We start from the raw sequence: 17,956 nt of genomic DNA, 5'->3' as shown, positions 1-17,956 counted from the left end.
ATTATGGTAATTGAAAGGTGAAGCCTTAAAGAGGTGACTGGATTGTAGGATCGTGCTGTAGTGAATGGATTAAAAATGGTGGTCAGGGGCATGGTTTTGAGGGCTTTAAAAGAAGAGGAGAGTCTGTCTTTCTCTCTCCCTCTCTCTCTGCTTCTTGCTCTCTCTGCTTCCAAGGGTCTCTTGCAATGTGAGACCCTTGGGTCACTGTCACTGCCACCAGATGAACTTTGGACTTCCCAGCCTCAGAAACTGTAAGCAATAAATTTCATTTTTCTTTATAAATCACCCAGTTTCAGGTATTTTGTTATAAGCAACACAAACAGCCTAATATAGAAACCTACCTTCAAAAGGTGAAGGATAATTCCTCTCCCCTTGAGTGTGGGCCAGACTTGGTGACTGGCTTCTAACATAATATAGAAGAAATGACAGTGTGTGACTTCAAGACTAGATCCTAAAAAGGATTGCTGCTCCTCCTTGCTCTCTCTTAAGTCTCTTGCTCTGAAGGAAGCCAGGCATCATGTTGTGAAGACACTCAAGCAGCCCTATGGGGAATCCACATGGAAAAGAACTGAGGCCTCCTGCTGACAGCCAGCATGAACTTGTCAGCCATGTGAGTGATTGTCTTAGTCTGTTTGGGCTGCTATAACAAAAATACGACTGACTGGGTAGTTTATAAACAACAGAAATTTACTTCTCAGTTCTGGAGGCTGGGAAGTCCAAGATCAAGGTGCTGGCTGATTTGGTTTCTAGTGAGGGCCCACTTCCTGGTTCACAGACAGCAGCCTCCTCACTGTGTCCTCACATGGTGGAAGGGGTGAGAGAGCTCTCTTATGCCTCTTTTTATAAGGGCACTAATCCCATTCATGAAGGCTCTGTCCTCATGACCTAATCACCTCCTGAGAGCCTCACCTCCAAATGTCATCATATTGTGGATTATGTTTCAGTGTATGAATTTAGGGGGGCACAAAAATTCAGTCTGTAAGAGTGACTATCTTGGGAGTGAGCTCTCCAGCCCGAGTCATGCCCTCAGAAAACTGCAACCCTGGCTGACATGGTGACCACAATCTCACAAAAGAGCCACCTGGCTAAGCTACTCCTGAATTCCTGACCCACAGAAACATGTGAGATAACATATGTGTATTGTTCTCTTAAGCCCTTCATTTTGGAATAGTTTGTTATGCAGCAATAGAGAACTAGGACAGGGACTTTGCACATGGTCTCAGGCAGAAACCTACACCAAGCTCCAAAGAGTCAGGAGTTAGGGCATCAACTCCCTGGGTGAACGATGTGTGGAAATAGTGCCACTGTCCCCCCTTACCCATGGGGTGTTCTTTGGAGACTTTTGTCTGAATGTAAGGCAGTTGGCAGCCCCACTTCTGGCTGGGGAACGGCTTTTCTCAGTGCAGAGGCAACAGCGCATATGGGTATCAAAACTGCAACCTTTGTTTCATTAACACCAGGTTCTAACCCAACCAGCTGACTGGCCAAGATTTTGAAAAATAACAAAATGATGGCTTGGTGCCAAAGTACTGCAGTTGACTCAATAGGGCTTATGAAGAGAGGTTAAACTTTAAGGGATAGGCAATATTTTTTGTTTATAGTGAGATTAGGGGTAAGGGAGCAAAGTACAGTATTGTGATGTTTCCTTGTTAGTTTGATTTTGTATTTTATCTCTCTCTGGTGGATATAGGTGAAAATTGACTTTGCTTGCTTCAAGAAAGATTTGGATTAAATTTTTTTTAAAAAATTAGATTACAGTCCAGTAAAATAATGGACAAAGAATGTAAACAGATAGTTCACAGAAAAGAACATTCAAAAGGCTTTTAACATTTAAAAAGATGCTTGATTTCACTCACAGTCAGAGAAATTTAAATTAAAACTGTCCTGAAATATAATCTCTCACCTATCAGATTGGCAAAAATCCTAAAGTTGGATTTAAATAACACTCAGTCTTGGACTTCCCAGCCCCCAGAACTGTGAGAAAATACATTTCTGTTGTTTATAAACCATCATAACAGAATACCACATAATGGGGTGGCTTAAGCAACAGAAATTTATTTTTATTTTATTTATTATTTATTTTCTCTCAATTCTGGAGGTTGGAAGTCCAAGACAGAGGTGCTATCAGGGCAGACTAACACACTCTGAAAATTGGTAATTAAAGGTAAAGAAGTAATCCATTATCCTGCCCTTTTAGGAGCAACTGTAGTCCATTCCTGGTTGAGTGAATGCTCACTCTCCTTTACAGAAGGATACCATGAAATCAGGGAATCAGGTTGGCAAGGATCACCAGTTAAACAGTTGCTGAGGAACAAACAGGGATTTATGCTGTGCCAAATTATTACTCCAAGATGCAATATTTACAGGTAGCCAGCACCTTAGAGTGCAAACTTAGCACCCATAAATGTAGGGCAACCTCCCATTAGGTACCTCCTGATGAAGTACAAAGGTGATGAAATATAAAGTATATAGCATTCCCTCTGAAGTATCCTTGCCCAAATATTTAGCAGTAATATATTCAATCTGTTACTTCTAACTTCCAGTTTTCAGGAACATAGCAACAGAGGGCCATGCTAACTGACACCATGAGTAGACTACAATGAAAAATTATACCACTGGCTAGTCAGTGAAATGAAAAGAAAAATTGGCTGGTGTAGTAGTCTGTATGAATGAAATAAAACTGACTAAAAAAAGAGAATTATTTGAATATGGACTATATATTAGATAATAATATTGTATTAATGTTAAATTTTCTGAATTTGATAGTTGTATAATTGTACTATTGGGTTTTTGAGAGAAGATCCTTGTTTTTAGGAGGCTAATACTGAAGCATTTAGGAATAAAGAATTATAGTATCAATAGTTTATTCTCAAATGATTCAATATTAAAACAATAATATTGTATTAGTCAGGGTTCTCCTGAGAAACAGAACCAATAGGATATGTACATGTACACACACACACACACACACACACACACACACTTTACAATGGGTTTATTGGGGTATTAAATGCATTTTTAACTTATATTTTTGACTTACAATGGGTTTATTGGGACGTAACCCAATAGTATAGCATCTGTATATATGTGAGTGCATATATGTATACGTATATGGAGAGAAAGAGAGACTTATTATGGGTATTGACTCATGCAATTACGGAGGTAGAAAAGTCCCACAAACTGCCTTCTGCAAGCTGGAAAGCTGGTCGTGTAATTCAGTCCAATTCAGTAACCCTGAGAACCAGTGGTGGGAGGAGGTCTCAAATAAGTCCTGGAGTCCAAAGGCCCAAGAACCAGCAGTTCTGGTGTCTTAGGGCAGGAGAAGGTGGATGCCCCAGCTCAAAAAGAGTGAAAATTCACCCTTCTTCATCTTTTTGCTCTGTCCGGGTCCTCAACAGATTGGATCACACCAGCCCACACTGAGGGTGGATCCTCTTTACTCAGTTTACTCACTCAAATTCACAAAGGGAAATTATGTTGATTTGGTCAAGGCACCTAAAATAAAGCAAGAGGCCATCTCAGCTTGAGCTTCAGGCAGGCCTTAACTGAGAACATTCTGGAACATTCTAAAATTTTGCACTCAGCACCAATACAAAGGGCCTGACTTCCTGGAAGAAAAACTGCTGATTGCTACTTTTCATTACTTCCTGACAAACCAGAAGGTCCCTGACTAAAACCTGCCTCAAAGCAACATTACACCCAATCTCTCTTATGGACACGGTTGTTTGACAAGTGCTGGAACCAATCACAACTTTTGTAACTGCCCCCATCTTTTTTCTTTAAATACTCTGACCTTTCTTTGTTCTGCACATGATTCAGCCTTCTTAAATCTGTATCTTCTGGACTACAGTCCTAACAAGTCCTCAAATAAACCTTTGTTTTATATCTTAACCAGGTGGTTAATTTACTTTGACAAAATGCTAATCTCTTTTGGAAACACCCTCACAGACGTGCCCAGAACTAGTGTTTTACCAGCTATCTGGGTATCCTTACCCCAGTCAAGTTGATACATAAAATTAACCATCACAAACATGCATGGGCATCCATACATATTATGTATTACATGCATCTTTACATTCAAAATAAGTGAAATTGAGTAAAATTAAAGCTTTCAGACAAAAATAGAAATATTAATTTTCACATTTTTTTCTCATAGCAAAAAATAGGAAACAACATAAATATCGAATAGTAGGGAACTGAGGGGAAAAAGTACACCCATTTGTCAAGGATCTTCTTGGTGCAAAAATGTGAACCATTTTTGGGCAGAATTCTCATGAATGTATCCCACCCCCTATGCAATTGTCCTTTGGTGTGTCCCTGCTGATTGCTTTTTGAATCCTTATGTTAGTGACTAATATCTTCTTTACAAGTTAATTTTGCTGATCTTTTATTCATAATGCTATATGTATTTTCTAATTTGCTACAGCAAGAATAGTTATAAGAAGGTCAGGATGGAAGGACCAGGTGAACTGACTTCCAATATCTAAAGAGTCAGTGGAAACTTACAGCTTCTTTCCTTTCCTTTTACTGGGAACAATCTAAATGTTCATAAATAGGTGAGTGGTTACATAAATTATTAGTTATCCAGATCTGAAATGCCAATAAATTATTAGTTATCCAGATTTGAAATGCCACAAGTATATATATATGTGCAGGATTTTTTAGTTGAGTATCATTTTGAGAAAAAAAAAAAAGCTTTTTAATTGAATGACATTTAAACAAAACTTTTCGGGCCGAGCCTGTGGCGCACTCGGGAGGGTGCTGCGCTGGGAGCGCGGCGACGCTCCCAGCGGCCGCGGGTTCGGATCCTATATAGGAATGGCCGGTATACTCACTGGCTGAGTGCCGGTCACGAAAAAGAAAAAAAAAAAAAAAAAAAACTTTTCTCCTTCCTGATTCTGGCAGAGGACCAGTCCCCATAAAGTCCGGGGCTGACTCGGCAGGGGAGGGGGTGTTCCTGGTGAAAGCTCCAGCCCACCAGCCTGGCTGGGGTTCCAGCCCCTCCCTTGCTGTAGCCAGGCTGGTGTCCAGCCCTGTCTGGGTCTTTCACATCATCTCTTCCCTGGGGCAGCTGTCATGCGAATTTCCCAACCAACTCCGGGAGCAACACCGTTCTGCAGGTTCTTCCCTCTCTCACACACAGCCCTCCAGCCCCAGGCCATTCTGCCCATCCCACCAACCCTGCAGAAGGGGCCACATGCTGCGGCCACCTTCTGCTTTGGCTCTTCCTTGATGCTCCTGCCAGTGGCTGGTGCTGAAGGTATTTCCAGCAGCGTAACAAGTGGTGAAGTGATTTCTCTTCCCAGGTTGGGGCCCCAAAATTGCCTGCCCAGTAGCAGCGAACATGCCGCTTCTGGTTCACCCTATGGCCTTCTACTGAACTTGAAGTCTCCCTTCGAAACCTTGATACTTGTCCCTCCCTATTCTAGCCCCCCTCTGACCTGGCAGGACTCGAGAGAGAAAGGATTCCAAAGCCAGCAGCCCACTACAGAAGAGGGTGGCAGAGACTCTTATAGGAACTGGTCCACAATTCTAGTTCCCTTCCAGAGCCAGAGGGCAACTCAGAAATGGGCCGGGATGAGGGAGGTGTGGGGACCTCCCCACAGCCATGTATAATTGGGTGCTAAGTTCACCTCGCTGTGCACAGATGTGAAGGACACAGGCCTCAGAGTCAGGCAGACTTCAGTGCAAGTTCTGGCTCTGCCAGATTCCACCTGCAGGACCTATACTAACATGTTACTGTCTCAGAGCGGCGGGGAGGAGCACATGAGACACCACAGGGAAGTCGTTTGGCAGGCCTGGCACCTGCAAGAGCTGTGCTTCCTTCCCCAGCGTGTAGGCTGCTGGGGGTAAACTAACTCCAGCTTGATGGAAAAGGCTGAGACTGAAGTCGAATGGGCACCCAGCAACTCTGCTGCCCTGAGGACCATGAGGGAGGAGCAGAGTCTCAGAGCCTAAGAAGGGAATCTCGGAGGCAGGCGTACCACCAATCACATTTGGAGGGGCCCAGGAGACTAGGCAGACAGAGAAAGGCTTCTTCCTGGGTGGGCTCTGAGGAAGAGCCGCAGCCCTACAGGGGCTGGCTCAGAACCTCCCCAAGCCTCTCCATCACCCTGGGTCCTAGCCCCTCAATCCTGTCTTCCCGGGAAAAGAGAAAGTCCTTCTTTGCAAAAACCCATAATAAATAAGCCATTCAGCCACTGGTACCAGTAGGTGAGATTCACTTTCTAGTTCAAAGGTCTTTAAGGATATGTGAGTGGCCTGGCACAGGACAGCAGTGATGGCTCATCCACCCCCATGTACTCACCCTGCCCAACTTCAGGCCTTTTCAGGACCTGAGCAGACTTGGGAGGACACACAGTAGTTAAATGACTGCCCACCACCCTCCTCATCCACTTGCTGTCTGCCCCTCGCAAGGAAGGAAGAGGAAGTCACACTGTACTCCTGCAGGCAGGTGCACCTCCTGCGTGAGGTGACTGAGCAGAGACAGACAGCACTTTCAAGCAGTCACATGCTACACCCAGCAGGAATCTCTCCCACAAAGCATTCCTTATCAGGAAAAGCTACATCTGTGTCCTCCACTTTGTTCCTCTTGGGGCACCCAGGCTGGTGGCAGCATGCACAATACTCCAGGAATCCCAGGTATGCAAGATCCCAGGAGGGCCTGTGGCCCGAAGTATGACCGGCCATGCATGGTTCCCCTCCAACAGGCAGAGGCTGGTTCTCCCTCAGGCCCACTACCCCCGCTGTGTGCATCCTTTGGAGAAGCTCCTACCTCAGAGGGCCAAGAATCAGGGTTCCTGCATCCGGGGTGCAGACAGCAGAATCCAGCCCACCATACTGACCAGGGAAGCTCATCCATCCTGAGCCATCAGAGACAGGAGGCACTGAGAGGAAGGTGCCCTGACTGGGGCGATGCCCATGTCACTCCCCAGTGAACAATCTCAAGCATGGTCGGTGCTCACTCTGGGCACAGACTTGGTCTCCTCCAAGACAAAGAAGCAAAGATAAAACCAGGCCTTGCTTAGTAAGTGAGTCCAAGATCCCCCCATCTGGAATAGAAGGGAACTGCCCACGTGAGAGAGGAACAGGCAGGCGACACAACCCTGGCTTCCCCCTCCCCTTGGGGCTCTCTTGTGAATCATAAGCAGAGCTGACTGAAGTCTGGAATGGAGACACGAGGGGCCAACTGTGAACACACACCCTTCCCCTTAAGGACCCTTAGAAGAGGCTGGGGCATGTGAATAGGACTCTCCAGAAGGCCTAGAAATCACAGGGAGGTCAAAACCCCGATTATCTAGCTCACAGGGTATCCCTCTACGGCTTCTCTACATTGTCCCCATGGACAATTCCCAGATTCCAGGACAATAAACATTGTCTTCCTGGAGATGCAGATTCATTAAACTGCGGGATCTAATATTTTCAACAGTTATCCTGGGTGATTCTTATCCTCATGGAAGTTTAGGAAATACGGCAGGGGCTGCCTCCACCTGACAGAGTCCCCACACTCAGAGTCCCCTGAGTGTTCCCACAGGAGCAGATCCTTGCAGATTTAGCCCTGCTACCAGTTCTCTCTTCTGCTGGACTAAGGCCACATTAGCCTGAGTCTAGTTCCTACCTCTGGACCCACCCCTTTCCTAAGTCCTACCCTGGAATGATGGCCCCCTCAGGAGACACCCACAGCCCTCATGACTTCGGGCCTCTGCACAATCCCCATATCAGAAGGCCACCAGTCACACCGCAAGAGCACATCACAAGGCCACCCTAGCTCCTCCTGCCCTTTCCCACACCCACTCCAAACTCTCAGGTAGAAAGTGGATGGATGTGTGCTCACCTTCCCCTCAGAGCTCATCCTCAGAACGCTTGCTTGCCTCGTTCCACCTGCTTCACCCACCTGCCCATTCCTCCCTTGCTTATATGCTGATAAAGAAATACGGAGTGGACCTCACCTAGGTAGGCAAAAATTGCTCTAGCTTCAGTAGGGTTGTTTAGATGGGTCAGTCCATTTAACTGATCCCAAGGAAGGACAAAGAATTCACAAGAAGGGATTTTCACAGTGTCCAGAAGCAGCAGGGTGGCACTTCTCCACCTGAATTTGTAGACCTCATCCTTATTTCATGTAAGGTAAGGCATCAGACCTCCCAACACCACAGGAGGAAAATCTGGAGTGAGATTGGTAAGATTTTGTGTGCTGATGATAATGTTTGGTGTTCAAAAACAAGTAACACACATGAAAAGATACTCAACATCATTAGTCATTAGGGATATGCAAATCAAAACCACGATGAAATACTCCTTTGTATACAAGGAGTCTCCAAAAAGTTCATGGAAAGATTCGTATTATATTTTAATTCCATTTTTCCGCAAATGTTTTGAAGTACCCTCATACTTGCACACAAATGTTCTTAGCTGCACCATTCACAATAGCCAAAAGGTGGACATAACCCAAATATTCAACAATGGAGGAATGGATCATCAAATTGTGGCATATACACACAATGGAATATTACTTGGCCGTGAAAAGGAACGAAGTGCTACAACATGAATAAACCTTAAAAATATGATAATGAAAGAGCCAGGAGTAAAAGATCACATATTGTGTGATCCCCACTTACATGAAATACCCAGAATAAGTAAATCCATAGACACAGAAAGTAGATTGGTGCTTTCCGGGGCCTGGGAGTGGGGGTGGATGGGGGAATCAGGAGTGACTGCTTAATGAACATGGGGTTTTACTTTAGGGTGAGGGAAATGTTTGGGAATTAGAGGTGGTGGTTTGTATAACACCATGAATGTAGTAGATGCCACTGAATTGTTCACTCTAAAAAAGTTAATTTTGTTTGGAAAATTTCACTTCAATTTAAACAAAGAAAATAAAGTTAACAGTCTAAGAAAAAATCTAGTCCTGGTCCACTGAGTGGGTTTTCAGAAGCATCATCGTCTGCCAGCAACTTGCTAGGCAAAGAGTGCATCTTCCTGTGACTAAGTGCTTCGCCACCGCCCTCCTGCATGTGATGTCAGCCCCACACTACATGTCTGCAAACTTAGGGACCACTTTCAGTGCTGGAAGGTTTACAGACTCTGAATTCAGTTCCCGGTTTGCTGAATACAGAGAAGGGTAGACGGAGGCAGAAGAGACTTCCGAAACCACACAGTCAAACTTTTATCTAAGCATTTCTAACTGCTTGTTTAAGTTTATTAGCATATAAAGGTAAAATACCCAGTTACAAACCCCAATTGTGAGCTATTGAAAAGCCTCTTGATTATATGTGAGAACTCATATGTGTTTGAAAGTAATTCTCCCTAGAAGTTTCAGTGTAATCATTTTAAACAAATAACAGCAGAAGGAAGTGGCTATAATCTACCCTGTGTTTTAATTTTAAAATGTGAATAATTAACCTTCCAGGAGGAAATAAAAGCAGAATTTTAAGAGCAGTTCAATGCAATAAATGTCTGATTTAAGAATAGATTAGTACCGCTGGTACAGACTGCCACACCTGATTTATTGCAGTGGCAGTTCACTGCAAATCAGTCATTACTTCAGTTAAACTGTTGGAGCATTTACGCCCTTTAGCTCTGTTTTCAGGCACTTGCTTAAATGCTGCAGAATACTAATTTTTGTGGCTTGTATAAAAGGCATAAGAAGTCACACTTTTGCTACATCAAATTTCGTTACCAAAAAAATGCTATGTTACTACAGATTTCATATCTTAAAAATCAGTTACTCCCAGGTAAAAATTCTAATAATTAGTGTATTAGTCTGTTCCTGTTGCTCATAACATAAATACCTGAAACTGGGTGATTTATAAAGAAAACAAAATTTACTGCTTACAGTTTTGGAGGCTGTCAAGTCCACAGTGCAGGGAACACATCTGGTGAGGGTCTCAGTGGTGGCAACAGTGACAGCAGAGTATCCCATTGCAAAAATGGTGGGGCAGAGTGACAGCTCCATTCACTCTCCTTTTAAAGCCCCCGGAACCACGCCCCAGACCACCCTTATTAATCCATTCACTACAGCATCGTCCTACAATATAATCAGCTCTTCAAGGCCCCACCTTTCAATTACCGTAATAGGATTTCCCAGCCTCAATAGTTACAGTGGGGAATTAAGCTTCAATGAGGTTGGGGGGGGGGTGGGCATCCAATCTACAGCAATTAGTCATTATTTTGTAAGGTTTACATCTTGAATTAAATATATATTACCGTACACAACTGTACAAAAGCTTTTATTTAGCAGTATCCTTATAAGAATAAAGGTCAATGGTTCAGATAGTTTTGTACCAATATGTTATCATACAGGAAGGCAAATCCTTCCTGGACCTCTCAAGGGGAAGCTAGTTACCAACATATCCCAAGAAATTTCACTACAAGAAGACTCCAGGCTATCAACACGCTTGTGACTGCCCCAGCGTAAAGGTTCCCTAACTGTCTTCTTTCAAAAAGAAAGAAGGAAAAGGGGGATGGGAAAAGGAGACATGGGGAGGAGAGGGAGGAGAAAGGGAAGACGAGGAGAAGAAATAATAACGAAATGAGGACAGTAATCTTGTTCCTCCGTCCCAGAAGCAACTGACACAGGAGACAGAACGGAGCAAGCTAAACAGTAGTAACTGCTTCTGGATGGCCTTTGACAGCACAGGGTAGTGACAGGAGCCTGGCTTTCAGATACCAGCTAGATGGGTTCGAAACCCAGCCTCCCCAGTCAGAAGCTAGGAGACCTCGACGAAGTTATTAGCCTCTCTCTGATCCTTTGTTTCTATCCAGCAATAAAAATCATGCCACCTACCTCCCGGAGCTGTAGCTCTGGACGAGAGAAGCACGTTCAGGTAGGCACTTTGCCTCTCCCGTGGTCTGGGGCACTAACAGCTGGAATCTAACGCGGAAGGTCGGTTACTCTTGCTGATAATGTATTAAGAAGATCAGAACATGGCCAGTGCTATTGTATGTTTTATTAAAAAACAAATTAAATAAAATAGTGTTTTATATACAAAACTGAACTGGAGTCCACAGTTCATGGTGGGGAAGGTTCAGAAGATGGAGACGAGGGTGTAGCTGTGGCATGTTCTTTGTCTTCATATCTAGGAGGCAATTCAGATGAAAGATGTGGAGTGTGTGAGATCTCAAAAGAGGGCCAAGTTCCAGAAATAGTATATACAGATTCACCATCTCTCTCAGAGGCCACGCCCTGGTGCTCAGGAGTTTGGGTCCTGCTAAAAGAGGGAGAGAACATGAAATGGGTGGGGGACAAAAACATTAGCACCGCTTGAGTACTAGGTTCTTCTCAAATGTTTAATTATGTGCATTTCGGAGCATTTGCAAGGACCTAAGAAGTAATTTCTTCCACATTCTACCTTTTATAGGTCTGTTTTGATTCCTCACCCCTTACTTTTCTTAGAGCCGATTGTAATATTAAGACAGTCCCCTCCTGTTGTCATTCCCCTCATCAATGAAAGGACATCTGGTACTAACGTGTAGATGTCACCCAGAGTGTGCACATGCGCGCACACACACACAGAGTTACTGTTCTCTGCCACAGCTAACAGAAGGCGGACAAACTATGCAAAAGAAAATGAAAACATTAAGCCAAAAACTTGAAGGGAGGCATACTGGTTAATGGAGTGGGCTCTAACAACAGGGAGATCTGCATTTGATTTCCATTCCGCTGCTTTCCGGCTGTAGTTATTTAACCCCTCTCAGCCCCAGTTTCCTGATCTGTAAAATGGGGATGATAACAGTGCCTTCCTCCCAGAGTGGTTCTGACAATTACACAAAGAAAAAGCCAGATCCCAGAACACAGCAGCAGCAGTTTATTTACGTTACTAAACATTGATTTTAGGGTTTGGAGAAGTCTGTCATTGGAAGGAAAAAAAACAAAAATTCATGACTAGAAGTCTACAGACACCCAGCCCTAACCCGCTCCTTCTCCACGCAGGGCAACTCCTGCATTCACCCCCCTGGATCCCCAGCTCCCTACCAATGTGAAGCTCCCAAACCTCCTCCAGCCTTGTCAGTCACCTCTCTCCCTCTCTCATCAGATAACTTGTCCTCCTACTTTTGTGGAAAAAGTGTCTCTTCACCCTGTCATTCCCTCCAGGTCCCCTCCAGGGCCCAGCACCTCATCCTGCTCCATCAGAGAAAGGGGGACAGGGAGTTCCTGACTCCCCAGGGTGTCCTCGAGTTGAGGAGGCAGAACACAAGCCTTAAACATGAATGACAAGGTAGGCAGCAGCCATCTCCAGAAATGGTCACTGCGTCTCTCAGCCCTGTTTCCCTCTGCTTTCCAAAATGCACGTATCTGATTGTCTGGAATGCAGATCTTCACCGAGTCCTGCCCGCCCTCCCCCTTTGCCCTGTGACATTTCCCAGCAATCCTGTCTTCCATTCCTCCACCTGATTTCCCATTCAGGAAGGCACCACTGGAGCCGTGGAAGCCCTGCTCCCTGGGAACTCCATTTCTGGGGTCTGCACAAGCCCTTCCCCTCCCCAGCACTTCCCAGGACTCCTCCCACTACACCTTCCCCTCCTGGGATCCTCCACAGTTTTTTGACTCATTGCTCTCCTAGTTGTGGCAACCTCTGCATAGCTCCTTCTCGTCACCTCCCCTCTCTCCCAATCCCTAGCCTATCTAGTCTGCCTCGAGGCCCACATCTTGCTGTCTCTCCACTGCCAGCCAGCCCAGCATCTTCACCCTGGCCAAACTGAGCTCCTCTCCCACCTCCTTCTCAGTTAGGCCAATTATTCTGACATAATGTCAGTAAAAAAGATACCCACACTGTTTACTCTTGTACCACAGCCTTAAAGCTAGTTTGGCCTGAATTCAGGTGTAGGCATGAAACATGCCCACTCCTGAAGTTCAAATGGAAGGTCTTACCCATAGTTAAAAATACTGTCATATGAAGGTGGATTTTCATTTGGAAGCAAACTGTTCACCCCAGGACTTGGTGTCACTGCAGAAGCAGAAGACTCGGGGAAGTAAGGTGGTGGGGGAGGTGGAAATATTATCACCGAATCACCTAAGGAAACACAATATTTAGTTGAAGACAGATGGGTAATAAATGGAAGCAAATTAGCAAGAGCACAATAAATTAATTCTGTATTTGGCCCATCTATGTAAAAGGTCAAAACACCTGCTGCTAACTCCAAAATTAAAAAGCAAACCCTTCAAATTTATAGACAGAAAGTGGAACAGGTTACTAGGGGCTGGGGTGAGGCAGAAAGGGGGACGGGAAGGGGAAATTATCATTTAATGGGTACAAAGTTTCTGTTTGGGATGATGAAAAAGTTCTGGAAATTGATAGTGATGACGGTTGCCCAACACTGTGGATATACTTAATGCTACTCAATTGCACACTTAAAAATGGTTCACATGGTAAATTTCATGTTTCATATATTCTACACCAGTTTTTTAAAAAGTGCACCTATATTTCAGGGTCCGGGTGCCCACCACGATGGCATGGAAGTGGGCCCACATTTATTTCATAGCAAGTCTGAGCTAAAGCATTTCTGTGAAGCGTTTGCTAACAACCTACATTACCTTCCCTGGGATACCTACTGCTGATATAGCTTTTCTCATTTTCAACTTACAATTTAATTCATCAAAGTTAATTGTTGGGTAAAGGGCCTTGTTCCCAAATGTAGTTTTAACCTCTGAGCAAATGACAATAAGCCGTGCTATAGCCTATCAATTTCAGGTTATCTACTGAAATTTCACCTGAGCTGTGCAGGTGAAAGTCAAACTCAAAGAAATATTTGCTGTTTGTATTTCTGTTGCCATGGTCCACTCCAGGACATATCCCTGTGTTTTGAGGAGGAGGAACGAGGGACCAGATGCAAGATCTGGTTTGTATTCCGATTCCAAAAGAAAATGCACACACAAGTTACCCAGAACATTCTAGACATGTGACAGCACCATGTGGGAGGTCTGAGGAAGGCTCTGATAAGGTGGCAACACCTAATGACAGTTCAGGGAAAATGAAGGAGGACAGAGACCTTTACTACCCTGTAGGGAGAAGGCTGGTTCATGCAGGTGGCAAATCTGACGCTTGCCTAGGTTGATATGGATTCTTTGATTCTTTAAAGCTACAGGGGTTCTATTTGCCAACTGCCAGCCCAGCATGGTCCTCAACAAGCCACTTGACCTCCCTCAACCACAGCTGCCACAGCTATAAACAGCAGGTGGTACAGGACCTGCCTCAGAGGACAGGTAGGACTGGATGAGATAGTTTGAGTGCAGCAGCGAGCAGAGCACAGTGCACTCTCTCAGCTTTAACACCCCAGCAAAGGTGCTTCCCTCACAGGCCCCCAGCCAAGGGCAATTATTTGCATGATGAAGAAAGGCTCCCAACTGGCAGGCTGGCCAGTAGCCCCACTTTCCTACCTGATGCCTCAGTCCTATCCAGAAGGTAATTTAGTCTTTCAAAACATGCATTAACTCCATCCCTTGTTCTGCAAAAAGATGGCAACCAGAATTTAAAATACATATCGCTAATGTAAACTTGATAAAGCATAACAGCTGTCTTGGGATTCTCATTTAATTTGTAGGAGGGCTTGGTACGTCAGAGGACTTGAGGTTGAGTGCTCACTTTAATTACACCTTGTAGAATAAAAGACCTGTGAAGTGAGCCCCCAGGGCAGCCCCATCACCTGTCAAAAGCAAACAAGGAAACGCTCAGAGTAACCTGTTATCTCCGAGGCACACACCCCTCTGTCCAATCAGCTCAGGCCTCCCACCTTGCAACCTGCTCTCCCAGGCAAGAGGCCTCTCCTGGAGATCCCTTTCACTACGGAACTCATGTCCTCTGTGAGTTGAGCACACACACCCCTGAAGGAGGGCTGTCTCATACACCTGCTGGTGTAGCCAGGATCTGGCACTGAGGGTGCCCACAATGTGGAGAGCATGCTTCTAGGTTTCTAAACATGCAAATCCTATCCCACAATATCAAAGGAGAGAAACACAAGGAATTAAGGTGCCAGATTTTCACAGGTTTGATGGGGTTTAAAGGGTTAAGTGGGAAAGATCTTAAACGTGGAAGAACAGAGGCATTCTATGAATGTATTCACTTATACCCCACTGGGCTCCCCAAAAGGGCTGAGAACATCTATAACACTCGGTGAGCTCTTTTCTCACCTAATAACTACTCAGAGCACTTGCTGGAGAATGAAATATAATTACACCCCAGTGCCCTGGGGAGGGTCCTATGTGAGGGTTATACTGTATGTGTGCCCATCCACCTGGGTTTGGACCCTGCCTTTTCACTTGCTAGTTATGACCTTGGACAAGTTATTTGACATCTTTGTGCCTCAGTTTCTTCATATCTAACATGGAATAAAAAGAACATTTGCCCCACTGGGTTTCTGTGAATGAATTACATACAGAGGACCCTTTAAGAGCATTTGTTAAAGCACTTAAGATGGGTATTTGGCACATGAATAGACCCTACATAAGTGTTAGCTATTATTAATATATCATTACTATATATGTTATCACCCTAAATATATAAATGCACAAATAAGTAAACTGAGAGCATCAACCCTGGCTTGACACAAGGAATGTCTATAAACCCACCTGCCCGTCCTCTCTAAGACTGGAACCACGCAAGACCAGCCACCTGGTTGAGTCCCTCCAGCCTAAAGTCGGTGACTACTGCTGGTTCCAGCAGACAGCCCCAAACACGAGAAACACCACACTTGTCACATTCCTCCTCTGTACCCTCCAGGTTTTCTGCTCTGTAGCCCTCTTTACCTAGGCTTTAATATGTCAAGGCTGTCTTCAGAGCTTTACCTTTTCAAAAGTAGGAGACTGAAGAAAAAATGATTTGCAAATGAGCAGCAATAGGGTTATCCTTGGTTGTGTCAAGCTGAAGCCAAAACCACTGATGTTGTTCTGTGGGGACTGACTCTGAAAAATGGTAATCCACCTTTTCTGCATAATGTGGGGGACTCAAGAGGAATTTCGGGGCATTCTGTGTGAGAAGGAAGTGACAGGTACCGTCACATTCCATCTTGGTCTATGTCATTGCCTTCAAACTTTGCTCCAACCCTGCAGCCAATAACAAAGTTACAGAAGATGAAGAACACTGCAGAAAAGAATACAGAGGCCCCCTCAAAATGTCTGAAGGGTGATGGACTTGGGACAGACTCAGAATCCTGGATGTTAGTGCTAGAAGGAATCTTAGAAATGGAGTGTTCATTTTATAGATATATAAACTAAGGCAGGTGAGGTAAATGACTAACGGAGGACAGTCAGCCATTGACAGCCAGGGAGGAAAACCCAAGTGTCTCATAAATAAGAATGCTACAGGGTTTCAGTGTGAGAACAGGGGAAATGGGGTCACTTGGCAGGTCTCCAAGGTGACAAAAGGCTCTAAGGTGTCCTCACAGTTCCTCCATCTTTCCTCTTAATTTGTTCTGTGACCTCAGTCAAGGTCACTCCTTAATGTCTCAATGCTTTTGCTAAAAAGAGTTGATGGGGGAAATGATGTGTACGAGGATCCCTACAGGGCACACCCCTCTGTCCACAGCAGCAACACTGTATACGTGTGCATAGGGCGTGTGTATGCAGCTGTGCACACACGCATGTGTATGAGAGGGAGAGGAAGCGAGAAAGAGAATCTAGACCAGACCCGAGGGCAGCCCAGGGAAGCCCGGTTGCAGCATCCACTGTGACATGAGCAAGTACACAAATGTCAGCCACCACCCACCTACAGTGACCTGGACAGGCTCCGTACTCTGGGTCTGTCTCTCTTCTCTTTCAGAGGCATCCTGGCCTGTGTTCACGTTGTTTCTCTTCTTAACATGGGCAACCACGAAGAAACACAAGCCCATGAGCACAATCAAGGGTCCCAAGATCTGCAGAGACAGAAACCCACAGATCTGGGGCTCTGCTTCGTCAGTGTCCGTGTCGTTGAGCGGTTCCTTCGTCCAGCCTGAGCCACATCCAGGAACCCAAATGCCCAGGATGCTGATGAGCATGCCACTTGTCAAGAAGAGAAACCCAAAGATGAGGCACTGGGCAAATTGGCGGCTCTCTCCACAGATGAAGGTTCGGTCGGGGTCTGTGTGGTTGCCTTGACACCACCTCTCACGGAGCTGAAGCCGTGCCTGGGAGCGGGCCAAGATCACAGCCCCGAGCCCAACCACAGCACATGCAGGCCCAGCGACCTTCAGCACCACGCTGCAGTCTGGGGCAGTTTCATTGTGGCATGCCTGGAACCCAAAGATGGAGAGCAGGACTCCCACACACAACAGGGTGGCGCCAAAGACAAAGAAGAAGAAAATGAGCTTGCCCACATGCCCATCTCGAGGGGCCCCACCTGGTTCAGCAGCAGCTGCCGGAGACATGGCCAGAAGAGGCCCCTTCCTCAGGCCAGGTCGGGTGTTTCCTCCCCACCGATGGTTCCAGCAGCTCTGCAAACACAACCAAACCAATTTAAAGAGGGTGCAGGTGTTCCTGACCCGCCCTCTTTCCTGTCACTTGCCCAAGGAAAGAAAATATTTAAACATTTTGTGTCATTCACATCCATGGTCACACTAAGGAGTTCAAGACTGAGGTTCTAAGGTAAAGACCATCTTGACAAACCAAAATCATGTTGAAGGAGGATCACAGTAAGTAAAGGAAGCAAACAGTTGATTTTATGCTAGGAAGTACTTTTCCAGGAAAAAAATACCAATAAAATCAGAAGGAAGTTGGAGAAAAAAGGAAATATAGGAGAGAAATAAGCTTTCATTTCAAACTTACTATAACTATACTTTATGAAGATGCCGTTAAGCTGAGACAAAGACTTGAAGAAAGCATTGCACTAATTTAAAACTTTTCCCCCCTGAATCCTGTAATCTCTTTGGCTGGTTTCAGAGACAAGGGTGATTCTCGGCTACAAAGTCCTACCGGGAATTCCTGATATCCTCAACTTTGCAGTTAAGTCACAAGGTTTTAACTGCCTTAATGCAAATTCCCAAACAC

General features: G+C 45.1%; 1 protein-coding gene across 2 annotated transcripts; it reads right to left on the bottom strand.

Moving 5' to 3' along the window:
* Positions 1-11,008: 11,008 nt before the first annotated feature.
* On the bottom strand, positions 11,009-17,337 carry TMEM171 (transmembrane protein 171). 2 transcript variants are annotated; one of them, XM_063083242.1, is made up of 3 exons: positions 16,698-17,337; positions 12,869-13,010; positions 11,009-11,207 (listed from the first exon to the last, which is right to left on the bottom strand). In XM_063083242.1, the coding sequence occupies exons 1-3, from the start codon at positions 17,335-17,337 to the stop codon at positions 11,009-11,011; spliced, it is 981 nt and encodes a 326-aa protein (XP_062939312.1). The 2 variants fall into 2 exon arrangements, with proteins under 2 accessions (XP_062939312.1, XP_062939320.1); XM_063083250.1 differs by having other exon boundaries at positions 11,009-11,204.
* Positions 17,338-17,956: the final 619 nt, after the last annotated feature.

The sequence above is a fragment of the Cynocephalus volans genome, chromosome 2 (assembly GCF_027409185.1).
Source record: "Cynocephalus volans isolate mCynVol1 chromosome 2, mCynVol1.pri, whole genome shotgun sequence".
In the NCBI taxonomy this organism is placed as follows: Eukaryota; Metazoa; Chordata; class Mammalia; order Dermoptera; family Cynocephalidae; genus Cynocephalus; species Cynocephalus volans.
Note: the sequence above shows the minus strand (reverse complement) of the source record. Positions and strands in the feature narration are given on the sequence as shown.